Consider the following 14,828-nt stretch of genomic DNA (forward strand, 5'->3'; position numbering starts at 1 on the left):
CCACATAGCTTCTATGAAAAAAATTTTTCCAGGTCTGAAACAACTTTCTGGAAAATTTATTTTAGAAATAAAAATACATGAGTTAAAAAAAAAAAATGATACTGAAGAAAAATGGGATTATACTAAGAGTACAAAGGAAAGAAATCTTAGGGACGCCTGGGTGGCTCAGTCAGTTAAGTGTCTGCCTTCAGCTCAGGTCATGATCCCAGGGTCCTGGGATCGAGTCCCGCATCGGGCTCCTTGCTCAGCAGGGAGCCTGCTTCTCCCTCTCCCACTCCCCCTGCTTGTGCTCTCTCTCTGACAAATAAATAAAATCTTTAAAAAAAAAAAAAAAAGAAAGAAATCTTAGTATGACAACTATGCAGCAGACCTAAGATCAGTCAGTCTTAATTAGAAGAAGTCAGAAGATTCTACAAAAAAGTCTTAAAAATGAATATACTCATCATTATATCATTATACAAACTGTATGAGCAAGAACTTAAAAGTACAGGCAGAGGTAAATAAAGGTATGCATTCTTCCACCAAAGGCAAAATAAAAACCTAAAGCCATGTCCCATATATGAATATAGAGCAATTTTAAGTGATTAGCAGGTAAGAAACAGTGTTTTCTGAAATAACAAAACCAAACCTTCACTGTCAAGTAATTCAGAATTGAGGACCACTTACTACTAAATTAATGTTCAATCACTGAGTTTATAAAAAGTACTGACAACTGGCAATAATCATTTCACTTTTTTCTCTTAACTAAAAATGAGTATGTCATTTATAGACTTCTTGGCTTATTTATCAGCCTTTGCCTGCTAACTTACCTTAGACAATAATTTGAAAAGTAAGTTTAGGTTTAAATTTTTTGTTTTTTTCCTTCCCCTAATTAAAAATGAGGAGGTTGTTATTTATCTGACTAAACTTAATCTAAAACTCATACCCAGGGGCGCCTGGGTGGCTCAGTCGTTAAGCGTCTGCCTTCGGCTCGGGTCATGATCCCAGGGTCCTGGGATGGAGCCCCGCATCGGGCTCCCTGCTCGGCGGGAAGCCTGCTTCTCTCTCTCCCACTCCTCCCTGCTTGTGTTCCTGCTCTCACTCTCTCTCTGTCAAACAAATAAATAAAATCTTAAAAAAAAAACCAGAAACTCATACCCACTGAGAAACATACAATTAAATACTAAAAAGCTATTCCAATTTCTTACTGTTTTGTATCTTTTTTCTTACCTTCAGAGAAGTCTTTTATGAACTAGTACGTCATTTAGAATTTGTTTACTTTTTCTTTATAGTTTTTTATAATTAAAATTTTTAAAGGAAAAAGGTATATCCATAATTATTAAATGCGAAATGGCATCCTTGATGTCACAAAACACCTGGAATAGCCATCAGAAAAAACAAATTTAGGGGTGCCTGGGTGGCTCAGTTGGCTAAACGTCCAACTCTTGATTTCGGCTCAGGTCATGATCTCAGGATGGTGAGACTGAACCCTGTGGTGGGCTCCGTGCTCAGCAGGGGAATCTGCTTTGCTCCTCCCCCCACTCTCTCTCAAATGAATAAATAGAGAGATAGATAGATAAATACTTTAAAAGAAAGAAAGAAAGAAAAAGAAAAAACAAATTTAAACATCTGAACAAAGCAGTTTGTTCTCACCAAAAACTGTTTCTGTCAGAATTTGGTGACTGATCAAGTATTTGAATAGTGCTCAAGGTTTGGTCTACAGTACAGATACTCTCAATTTTACCAAATACAATATTTCCTTTAATCCCTTTTTAATTTTATTTTTTTAAAGATTTTATTTTTAAGTAGTCTCTACACACAATGTGGGGCTCAAACTTAAAACCCCAAGAACAAAAGTCCCGCACTCCACCAACTGAGCCAGCCAGGAGCCCCTTCTTCAATCTCTTTTAAAGAAATTGCTTCAGGGTGCCTGGGTGGCTCAGTTGGTTAAGCCACTGCCTTCAGCTCAGGTCATGATCCTGGAGTCCTGGGATCGAGTCCCGCATCGGGCTCCCTGCTCAGCAGGGAGTCTGCTTCTCCCTCTGGCCCTCCCCCTTCTCATGCTCTATCGCATTCTCTCTCTCAAATAAATAAATAAAATCTTTAAAAAAAATAAAAATAAAGAAATTGCTTCAAATTGACAGTTTAGGACTTAATCTCAAGACTATTTTTTAAACTCTTAGGCTATCATTCAATTTAGAAATGAAATCCTACAAGAACAAGACAGTTAATTTTTTAAAATTTATCTCCATTTAATACTGGCCCCCCAAATAGAGTAAAAGAAACAACACCTAACTCATTTGGGAAGTTGTCAAAGAATTATTAATTGCCTTGAGATTCTATGCACTCCTACAAAACACTGAGCATTTCTTAACACAGATTTATTTGTAACATTCATCTCTGCCCCTCATCAAAACTAAAAAGCTTTTAAAAAATTCTTTGATTTCCATAATAAATTTTGTTTATTTAAATGTATTTTCAGCTAGACAAAATTCTATACAGGTCTAGTGTCCTACCTCCCTATTTCTACTGTGTTATGAAGATACACAGATAATATATTTGAAAAATGTGAGTTTTGAGCAATTCAAGCTTAGATAAATCTGACTTGACAGATTATTTTCCTCCTACATGTCACATGTCACAAAGTTACTAAATTTCAACCCACTGAAATTTAAAATTATCTTTTATAGCTTTGATTTCACTTTTAAAATAAGTTCAATTTGAACTTTACAGATGGCTCTTTCTTGTTTTAAATGTTTAATTACATAAGTAAAAGTCTTCCTTGATTCCTTCCTCGTTATTTAGTGATCTATCCGTCTATGCATTACATGTAGAAATAATTTTGTGGGGTCTTAAAAGCAAATGGAAAACAGAACGACCACATGATACAGCAATTCTAATTCTGGGCATTTATCCAAAGAAAATGAAAACACTAGCTCCAAAAGATATATGCACCCCATGTTCACTGCAGCATTATTTACAATAGCCAAGATATGGAAACAACTTAAATGTCCACTGATGGATGAATGGATAAAGGTAATGTGGAGTTTTATTCAGCCATAAAACTGAAATCTTGCCATTTCTGACAACATGAATGGACCTTCAGGGCATTATGCTAAGTGATATGTCAGACAGAAAAAGATTAAATACCATATGATCTCATTTGTATGTGGAATCTTAAAAAACAAACCAGAGCTCATAAATAACAGAGAACAGATTGGTGGTTGCCAGAGGTGAGAGTTAGAGGGGGAGGAGGAGGTGAAGTGGGTGAAGGGGGTCCAAAAGTACAAACTTCTAATTATAATATTAATAAGTCATGATCGTGTAACATACAGCATGGTGACTATAGTTAATAATACTGTATTGCATATTTGAAAGTTGCTAAGAGTAAATTTTAAAAGTTCTCATTACAAGAAAAAAATTTTGTAAAACAAAAATGAATTCATGCAAGTATTGTTTTATACTTTTCCTTAAATTAACTTTGTTTTACAGATTTTTCCATGTCAGTACATAAAAATCTGCATCATTCTCTCTAATTAGCACATACTGTTGTTCCCTAAAAGATGTACCCTACTTAACCATTTCCCTACTGATGATATTTGGCTTAGTTTTCTGCTATTATAAACAGTGTTGCTTATAAATCCTAATAAATATTTCACTGTGTATTAAAAACAATTGTATCTTTAGGATACATACCTACTGATAAGAAGTCTAGATTCTAGGTTATGTGCATTTAAAACTTTAACAACTACTGTCAGACTGTTCTTGCAAAAAAGCTGTGCTGATTTACAACCTCACCACTAGTATGAGACTTTGGATTCTGCCATACTCATAAAAGCTCTTGGAAATCCTTTACATTTTTGTCAGAATGTGGGTAAAAAGAATGGTATTTTAATTAAACTGCATTTCCCTGATTATTAACGAAGTTCATTATCTTTCCAGATATAGATTATCCATTTTCATTTTCTGTGTATAAATTCTCTAATTAAAACTGAAATGTTCTGGATCCCACTGACAATGTTCAAGTACTTGATAAGCTATAGAGATTTTAAAAATTATGTACTCAATCTCCCACATACTACGAACTATCCAAGGCAAATCTTTACTTTTAAGAAATTTAATTGTAGAAATGAATATCTGAGTACCTATAACATACTAAACTCTGTTTACATTAGCCACATTCACGTGCACTTCATCTGCACTTCAATCCTCTATCTAAGGTTTATACTATAAGCCTATCTTATACTCAATAGCAGCTGCTCACAGAGGTTAATTAACTTGTTAGAGAGTGACAAAACTCTCTAACTGAATCTGAAGCCAAGGTTTCCAACCCCCATGTCTGACTATACCAAATTGTTCTCTAGGCTTTGAATACTCTTAACCCTTTCTCCTTAAAACCTTTTCCTCCTTTAGTTTCTACGGCACAGTCTACTCCTGATGTTCCTCCATCCTTTTAAACTTTTCTGTTTCTTTTGCTGGTTCCTCTTCCTCCTCCAGGGAATTTCTAGGCTTTAATGTCTCATCTTTACTTCAAGGTCACAAGACCACTCTCAATGAACAAAAGACCTTAGGAAATTCCAAATGTAAAATAATAATGAACTGCTTCTTACTCATCACTATGACTTACGTAACACCACTCTCCATTGGTTGTTCTCCTATAGCTGACATGTACATGTACATCTTCTCAGTTGACCTAAACTCCCTCCCTAATAACCTCCACCCTTTAAGACTGGAGTTTGCCAGAGTTCAGTCACTGAACTTCCTCTTCCTACCCTACCAACCCTCTGGGCACAAGCTCATCCATTTCTATAAGATCAACTACCATCTATTCACTGATGGCTCAAAAGATTTACCACCAGTTGAGGCTATAGCCTAAGCTTCAGACTATATGTCCAACTGGGAAAAAAAAATCCACATGGATGATATTTCATAACCACACCCAAAACTTAATTCTTCATCTTTCCCTCAAAACTTGTCTTCCTTTTTATATTCCCTTTCTAACCAGTAATCCAAGTCATTGACAGTAATTGTAAAATTCTTCCCTCTGGTTCAAGTGATTCTGACTCCTTAATACTTGCAGCATCTGTCCCTTCTCTCTGTCCTTGTTGGGTATCTTCTTTACCTCATTTCTCACCTGAACCACTGGTATATAGAAGGCGCTTGAAAATATTTGTTGAATAAAAAAAATAAACACACTTGTCCTGCTAAGGGCACGACCATGTCTTACTTATTTTGGAGACCCGGAACTGAGCTGACACGCCACCCCAGATACCTACTGAATGATCATTCCCGGGTTCTCATACCTGAATCAAATGCTTAGGGAATAAGACCCAGAAACCCATTTTTAACAAGCTCTCTGATTCCTATATAGTTATCCAGCAAAGTCTTTATTCTCATGATGAAAGGGAACAAACTCAAACAAAGGCAGAAATGGAATTAAATAACTTTCTTGCCACTTCTATATAGACCTAAGATAAAGAGACCTCTCACAGACATAAATATAAATAATTCCTGAATCACTTGCTACTATAACCTAAGCACTAACTCAGCATTCTCACTCAGTTAACATACTGCAATAGCCCGCTTCTATCTTGTATTCCCAACAAACTATTCTCTAGACAGCAGCCAAAATGGAATTTCTAACAAGACAAATCAGAGCATGCTACCTTTTCCTCACTCCATCCTACATCCTAGGAATAGTTTGTCCTCATATTTTAAGAAGAAAATCCAAAACTTCTTATTCTGGTTTACAAAGCCCTACACAATCTGGCCTCTGCCTATCCCTGTGGCCTCATCTCCCACACTATCCTGCTCTTACTGTCTACACTGCAACCACATAGGCCTTTTTGTTCCTAAAATATACCAAACTTTTTCCAGCCCTAAAATTTTTGCATTTGCTATTTCATCTGTCAAGAATGTTCTTCTCCTTGATCTTATCATGGCTAGCCCCTTGTTTCAATTCAGCCTCAGTTTAAATGTCCTTCTCAGAGAGGCCTTCTCCAATCACCCAATCAAAAGTAGCCTTCCAGACACATGCTAGGACGGCAATCTATTTTAATTTCCTACAATGCATTTATCACAAGCTGTTTATTTGCTCATTGTCTATCTCATGCCCACAAGAATGTAAGCTCCATAACAGCACTGAACTGCCTTAACAGTAGATTCATTCATTATGCCCAAGGCTTAGAACAGTGCCTAGCATACAGCAGGTACTCAAAATTTATTTGTAATCAATCTACTTATTTGGAGATCATCACTATTCTGATTTTATCTAAGGATAAACAACAAAATTTCATCTTTTTGAATTTCAAAATTCAATCCATTGAATAAATCCAATTTGTCTACATTAATGGGCAAGTAAAATTCCAAAAAAATTATTTTTTAGATATTCTAAATCAGAGAATTATAAAAAATAACCAATATATCTAAAAATTATATTCACCTCAAAATCAAGTTATATTTTTCCAGTCACTAGTCCAAAAAAATATTTTAAGTCATTATAAATTTTACTAGCACTGAGGAGGATAAAACCAAATGTCCATCAACCAGTGAATGGGTAAATAAATTGCGGTTTATCCATATAAAGAGCACTACTAAGCAGTAAAAAGGAATTAATTCTTACTGATATACACAATGATATGGCTGAATCTTAAATTATGCTCAATGAAAGAAGCCAGGCAAAAAAAAGAGTATATACTGTATGATTCTATTTATATATATTTTATTCTATTTATATATAAAGTTCTAGAAGTAATGACAGAAAGCACATCAGTGGTTATCTGGTTAGCAAGGACAGAGTAACAAAGGGGAACTAGAAAACTTTTGGGAATGATGAACATTATTCATTATCTTGATTGTGGTGACTAGTGTAATCATAGGATAAAACGTATCAAACTGTACACTTTAAATATGTGCAATTTATTGAATGTCAGTTATACCTTAATTAAATTACTTTTTTATTTTTAGAAATCAGATCAGATCACTCCCTTGCTTAAAACCCTTCAATGGCTCTCCATCCTTCAATAATAAAAAATAGAAAATTTGCTACAAGATTTATCAGCATTATAAGGCAGTTAACATTTAAATGGAATGAAGAGCAAACTAATGTCATAAGCTGATTTCCAACAGCTAATAAAAACCAAAGGCATACTTCAATAGGTTCTAATTTTTAACTTCAAGATGTAAATAATATATTCACAAAAATTAATTTTACATTTCTATATCAAAAAGCTAAATATGTGGTAAACTCTCACAATTACCTGTAGAAGGTGGTGATTTCTCTGGGTGTTTTGCATTTAAAAGTTTTCTGCTAATAAATATATAACCACAAGGACACGATTTACATGCAACAGGAACCTGTACAAAAATAAGAAAAAGTGTATTATTACTATTTTTCTACTAAACTTCTCAGTGTTTATGTAGTCTCCTGAACTGAATGATAAATTACCAAAGGAGGAATCATAGATTTATTTAAAGCCCACCTCCTTACAACAAATTGAGACTGGTATTGTGTCCTATACATCTTCACATTCTCCGAATGCTTTACAATACCATGTACATAGAAAATGCATGATAAACATGTACTGATGGAAGTGACCAACAGAAAACCGTTACAGAATCAGAACAGGGGAAAATATGTGGAAAAAAGGTAGTATTTCCTAAAATATCTGTTTGATGGCAGTTTATTAGCACCAACTGGAAAAGGGAGCGTGGTTGGGAAGTAATTAAAGTAACCCCAGCATAAGAATGAGGACCCAACTGGAATAGTGAGAATGGAAATGGAGAAAAGGTAGATGTGCCAGACATTTCAAAAGGGGAAAATACTTCCACTATTTTCCCAAAGAGAACAAAAACACTAATTTGAAAAGATATATGCACTTCAGGTTTATTGCAACATTATTTATTAATGGCCAAAATATGGAAGCAACCCAAGTGTCCATCCATAGATAAATGGATGAAGATGTGATACACACACACACACACATACACACACCAGAATATTACTCAGACATAAAAAAGAATGAGATTTTGCCAGTTGCAACAACATGGATGGATCTAGAAAATATTACGTTAAGTGAAGTAAGTCAGAAAAAGACAAATATCATATGATTTCACTTATAAGTGAAATCTTAAAAACAAAACTAATGAACAAACAAAAGCAGAAACAGACCCATAAATACAGAGAACAAACTGATGGCCCCTTGGAGGCGGTTGGGTAGGGGATAGGGGAATAGGTAAAATGGATGAAGGGGAGTGGGAGGTATAGGTTCCTAATTATAGAATGAGTGAGTCACTGGGTTGAAAGGTACAGCACAGGGAATACAGTCAGTGGTACTGGAATAGCCTTGTATGGTGACAGATGGTAGCTCCATTTATCGTGAGCATAGCATAACCTATATAGGGTTGTCAAAACACTATGCTGTACACCTGAAACTAACATAACATTATATGCCAACTATACTTTCTTTAAAAACATTCTTTTATTTATTTTTTTTTTTTAAAGATTTTATTTATTTATTTGACAGAGAGAGACACAGCGAGAGAGGGAACACAAGCAGGGGGAGTGGAAGAGGGAGAAGCAGGCTTCCTGCCGAGCAGGGAGCCCGATGTGGGGCTCGATCCCAGGACCCTGGGATCATGACCTGAGCCGAAGGCAGCCGCTTAACCGACTGAGCCACCCAGGCGCCCCTAAAAACATTCTTTTAAAGGGAAAGTACTGAAAATGAGTCTGGTTCTAATAGGAGAGGGCAAGATGCCAATTACCACTGACAAAAAAAGAATAGTTTACAACAACTACTCTGTGGGGCAAAAGTATAGCACAAAACAAAAGAGAATATAGGAGGAGTCAAGATCTAGGATCTTTTAGTCTCAGCTCCAGGAAGGACATTGGATAAAACACTTAAGCTCTTCAAACTTCTGTTTCTAAATGTGTGAATTACAAGTAGCTCCTTTCTCTATTTCAAGTCTATAATTTTTCAAAAGCCAAATGTTATTAAAAATCATTTTAAAAGATTTTATTTATTTATTTGACAGAGAGATAGAGAGCACAAGTAGGCAGAGTGGCAGGCAGAGGGAGAGGGAGAAGCAGGCTCTCCGCTGAGCAGGGAGCCGGATGTGGGGCTCGATCCCAGGACCCTGGGATCATGACCTGAGCCGAAGGCAGCCGCTTAACGGACTGAGCCACCCAGGCACCCCTAAAAATCATTTTTAAAATGTTTTGATTTCTTCACAATCATTTCACTCATATTAACTTTTTTTCACTAACTTTAATGATCCTTGAAATCAAGACATGTTCACCAAAAACCAGAAATTAATCTCAACAAAAAGTACTCACAGAATATTTTATGGTCAGAAAATTGCAATTCACTTTGTAAGATAAATTCCATTTGCCCATTGTTCTGCTTGTGTAAAAGTTTAGTTACAATTATAAAGCTTTTTATCCAGGGATGCCTGGGTGCCTCAGTCCGTTAAGTGGCTGACTCTTCATTTTGGCTCAGGTCATGATCTCGGGGTCCTGGAATCGAGCCCTGCATAGGGCTCCATGATCAGTGGGGAGTCTGCTTGAAGAATCTCTCTCCCTCTCTCTTTACCCCTCCCCCCACTGAGTGCACTCTCTCTCTAAAATAAATAAAAATTAAAAAATAAAACTTTTTATCCATGTATGTAAAGAATGCTTCACAGTCTGAAATATAAATACTTGATCTAATTAAGCTTAATTAATATTTTGGCAGAATTTTTTCTTTGCATAAAAACACTGAACAAAGGATCTCTAGTTTGCATTTAAGAAAAATAACAATGAATCTTAAAAAAATAATCAAACTCCAACAGGTCAAATAGCATGCTTTATTAAGAATGTGATGAGATTCTTTCATGCCAGGACAGAAAATGAAATGTTACATTTTTTAATACTGTAAAATGCACCCAAAATAGATGTTTGCCATTTTTAAAATTTCACATCTTCATAGAAACTAAACTCAAAGGTACTGACTCATTTCCTTTATACTTACACACATCATTAAGGACATTCACTGTAATATAAATTGTTTTAAATTAATGTTATCCAAAAAACACAGAAACATGATGCTCTTATTCAAAAGATCCTTTGCTATTCCACAAGCATTTTCTTCCAGCTACTAAAACTGAACAAATTTAAATTTAGGTCTCTGTCTTATATACAAGAAAAATACATAACACATAGTCTAAACAGAGGGCTGCACTTGAGGTATCTGAGACATGTACATATGGCTTTGGGATGAAAGAATGCACAAACACTAATTGATAAGCTGATTTTCACTCCTTAGAGAGTGTTTTATGATCAAGAAACATTTATGTGCCTGAGCTAAGTCACCCTAAAGTCCCTTTTAAAATGGAAAGTTCCTTCTCCCAACCCCAACCCTGAAAAAAAATACAACTAACCACCACCACAACCCAAATCCTAGAAAAAGAATTATTAAATAGGGTGGGCTTCAGTAATATTAATCTCTTTACAGTGTAATTTGGTTTTAAAACAAAAAACCCTACATTTCCTTCAAATTTCAGTTGTAATGCCAAAGATGACACTAACGAAAGTTCTAACACTATACTCTCAGGGTTTTAAAACAGGGGAAAAAAAAAGTTTTGTTTATTGATGACTTACTGTTCATCAATTTCTCCCTTGACAAGTACATTCAGGTCGTTTTTATGTTTACAAGTAAAACAGCTAAAAACAAGTAAAAAGTTTAAAAAAAAGGGTTAAAAAAAAAGTGCAAGAAACAAGATCCTGGTCTTACACTGTTTCACTGATTTTTTAAAAGTTCAAAATAACCACATTATAGAGAACTCATTTACATTCTTGCTGCTAAGAGAATCAAAGTGACCTACAGTAGACATGTTTGCTACATAACACATAAAATTTCCTATAAATAGAAAAAAAAAAGCCGCTCTATTTAAAAAAATTAAGGCAGAAACAGAAACATACACAAAAGATACCAGACAACTAACAAGAATCTTGAATATTACTACATACAAAATGGTTCAGTAATTTGAGCTACTGGATGTGAAACCTCTCGAAAATGAAAAGTATTGTGGTTGAGATGTTTCAGAACGGTATTTTCAATGGAGACATGTAAAGGAGATGTTATAAAACAACTGAAAATCTAGGTCTTTCTTGTTTGCTGATCTCTGTACCTGTTTTTAAACCTACACACACAGACAAAGAATATATGTAAATCTATTTAAGTGGTGCAATCTCAAACTAAAGATTTTACATATCCTTTTATGTTTATAAACTATACCTAAATTCTATTTTAATATTCATCAAACAACTCAGAATAACAATAATCTAATGATGTTTAAAAAATGGCTTTCTGGATTATAATTTTTTTCTCATTTATAACTATAAGAAGCTTGTACTCTCCAATAATTAGAAAGCTAAAATTAATCTTTTATTTCCTTCAAACCAGTTACTTTTAGTAAAAGATAAATCAATTTTAAGAATCACCAAAAGTTTTAATTAGTCCTTATGTATATTATATTCTCTTAAATATTTACAATAAAGAACAAAACATTCTAAATTATGTAGTAGCTTGCTATGGACTGAACTGTCACACACCCCCCCATGCATATGTTTAAGCCCTAACCCCCAATCTGAAAGTATTTGGAGGTTAGATAATGAGGTTTAAAGTCACAGGGGTGGGGCCCTCATGATGGGATTAGTGGCCTTATAAGGGAACCAGAAAGCTCTCTCTCTCTCTGCCAGATCTCAGACTTTGAGCCTCCAGAACTGTGAGAAGATAAATTGCTATTGTTTGAGCCACTTAACCTATGGTATCTTGTTATGGCAGCTGGGGGGGAAGGGAGGACGTGTTGTGTGTGTATAACAAGATTAATGTATGTTTCCAAATAAAATGCTGATCACATTTTGTTGAACAATTACAGGGACTCCTAACAAGTTTATTGTCCTTCCCTTTTTCTTTAACCAGGATATTAAAAACAGGTTACTTTTCCCAAAAGATTACTTTATGCCAAATAAAACAAGGTCAAGATTTGCAATAACTTGTGCCCTACAGAAACTGGAATGCATACAGCATAACATGTAAACCTTATACTTCAGCACAGTTAATTGGAACAAATGGAAATGATTTAAATATTGATATAATCTCCTGCAAAGAGACTTAAATCACAAAGTCCAATTTTGTCAGAATTTAACAAATTTAGTTTAAGCGGTAAACTTAGTCAAATGGTAAGAAGGGAAGTTTAACTCTACTTCGGGAAACATGACTAAATTCTTTTTATACTGCATACTCAATAAACTCATAATATCAATAAAGCTATAATTCTCCTTACACAATCTTCCTTCCTTGCATTTCTACCACAGGCCCATGAAAGATACTGAATAAAACATGTAACATTTTCTTTTACAAGATTTGATCAAGGTACAAGACTGCTCTTAAAGAATGCACTGACATCAGCATGTTATTTTTAAAAAAAGTCTCCAGCCATTTCAAATTACTCCTGATTTAAAGAAAAAAAATTTTTTTAAGGAAAGGGGAGGAGAGAGGTAGTCATTTTGAAAAAATTCTCTCAGTAGAAAAGAGAAAAATCACACCCAGATCTGCACACTGACATGAAAAAAGGGCCTTCGGATGGTTTTAATTGAGAGTTTTAACTCAATAGATTGTAAGGAACGTCTATTATTCCAGTAAAGAATGAGGCATGCATAAAACTAAGAAACAGTAAAATGAGATTTTTAAAATTACAGCTATGACACTATTAATTTTGTGTAGAAAGAAGTCATGTAAAATTCATGAAACTACATATAAATTTTTTAAAAAGATCATGAAGCAGAAACGCCAAATTTTTAACAGCGGATACGGCGGCGAGTGGGGGAGGTGAGGAGCGCCCAGAAGGAAAGGGCTTCAATGGGGGCGTTATTCAATAATGTTCCACAAAAAAAAACAATGTAAAGATTCACGATTATTTCCGTCAAAAATATAAGAAATATATTTAGGAGGAAAAATGTCCAAATTCGCCTAAACTTGAAACCATTGCATTGCGGCCCCTTTAGTCACATTTAAGCGTCCCCCCCAGGTGGGAACAGTTTTGGGGGATCACAGTATACATCTGATGGGAACAAAGCAGCCCTGCGTGGCAGGAGCGGCTTTCGCAGCCAGGAGCCTGGACTCGGAGTCGGGCACATTGGGCATTCTCGTCGGGGCAGAAGGAGGCTGAAGGGGCCGTGCTCGTCCACTTAGGTCACTGCCCCCACACTCCCGCCGCTGTCACCCAGAGCCGGCCGGGCGACTCTCGGAGGCTTCGGACAGGGCGCCCCGACCGCTCCAGACAAACCCACGCCTCCCTCCAGCGCCACGGGCCGCAGGACACACACAGTCGCCCGGCTAACGCCGCCAGGTGGGCACCGGCCGGACTGCGACCCCGGGAGTCTCCCTGGCATCCCCTCGGCTCAGCCCGGCCTCCCACCGGGCTCCCACTGTGGCCACCGAGCCCAAGGGCCAGACCACCCGGCGAGGCGGCCTCTCCACAGCCAACGGCCGCCGGCAACGGCCGCCCGTCCGCCCGCCCGCGCACCCGGCCCGCCGGCCCCCGGCGCCCACCTGTTGGTCGCACTCGGGGCACGATTTGGTGGCCATCTTCACTTTCTTGGCTCGAGTTGCAGACATGCTCATCTACAGCAGCAGCAGCGGCGGCGGCGGTGGCGACGGCGGGGGCTGCGGCGACGGCGACGGCGGCGGCTGCGGCTCCTCCCCTCGTACCTCAGCGGCCCAGCCTCCACCCGCCCGATCGCCGCTGGCCAGACCGAAGCTTGAACGGGAGCGCGCGCGCGTGCGCGAGCTCGCGCGGAGCCTGCGTGCCGGAGAGGGGGCGGGGCAGGGCGTGCGCCCGCAGCGGCCACGAGCCTCTCGCGCCAGCTCCGCGGGACCGCGGAGCGCGCTCCCACCCGCACCAAGCCGGTCCTCGAGCACGTCCCGATTCTCACGAGAGGAGACCGTCTGAATCGTCCAGCGGCACAATAGCCACGCCTTCTCTCGGCCCTGCGGACTGCGTGGGGGCGTGGTTTGGGCGGGACTCGGCAGTAACGGGCGTCCGGTTTGGCCAACGAATGCACAGATAGGGCGGGACGTGGTGCTGGGCACGCCCTCTCCCCGGGAGGAAGGAGAACGTGAGTGAAAGAGGCGAAAGGGAAAGCGCTTACGCAGGTCCTGGCATTTAATACACTTCAGTAAATGTTAGCAACTCTAATTATTGAGGAATTGTAATAGATACCTGCTGAGTCTGCTATATGCCAGCCCTGGACTCGGCACTTAGACATAAAATTCAACATTAAGTCAAATATTTATTGAAGGCCAATTCTGCCAGACAAATGTGAATACTAGGAAATGCCCGCCCTCAAAACATACCCAGACTAGTATGGTAGATGGCCTAACTCGAATACAGCAGAGCTGGGTTTTTGATGGGAAGAATAAATCGGCTGACTATTTAGAGCTTTATATCAAAATTTACAATCCTCTTGGCCTTTGACCTAGCCTTATAATCTAGCAATTCTGCCCCTAAGAAACTGTGGAAAATATATTTTCCACCTGTACTCAAATCCATTTGTGCAAAGATGTTGGACTTTGCGGCACTACTTGTCAGAGCAAAATCAGAAATAACCCAGATGTCCGACAACAAATTGCTTGAGCAAATTAAGATATGCATACAAGATATTGCTGCATCTCTTTAAAGAATGAGATAGATCTATGTGAAGTGATACAATGATCTCCAAAATACAGTGTTAATTGGAAAAACAAGGCACAAAACACCTTAAGATTGTGCAAAAATAATATGAAAAAATATACTTGCATATGCATTAA

The 14,828-nt window shown here is 37.7% G+C and overlaps 1 protein-coding gene across 2 annotated transcripts in view; it reads right to left on the minus strand.

The window, feature by feature from the left end:
* Positions 1–13,989, minus strand: part of CUNH16orf87 (chromosome unknown C16orf87 homolog) — a 29,828-nt gene extending 15,839 nt beyond the window's left edge. Inside the window, exons 1-2 of one of the 2 annotated variants that reach the window (XM_032424171.1) lie at positions 13,572–13,989; positions 7,239–7,335 (exon numbers count right to left, since the gene is read on the minus strand). In XM_032424171.1, coding sequence (XP_032280062.1) covers positions 7,239–7,335; positions 13,572–13,643 — 169 coding nt within the window. In that variant the 5' untranslated portion in view covers positions 13,644–13,989. The remainder of the gene's footprint in view (positions 1–7,238; positions 7,336–13,571) is intronic. The other variant, XM_032424170.1, reaches the window with a different exon arrangement.
* Positions 13,990–14,828: the final 839 nt, after the last annotated feature.

The sequence above is a fragment of the Phoca vitulina genome, unplaced genomic scaffold (genome assembly GCF_004348235.1).
Source record: "Phoca vitulina isolate PV1807 unplaced genomic scaffold, GSC_HSeal_1.0 scaffold30, whole genome shotgun sequence".
NCBI lineage: Eukaryota > Metazoa > Chordata > Mammalia > Carnivora > Phocidae > Phoca > Phoca vitulina.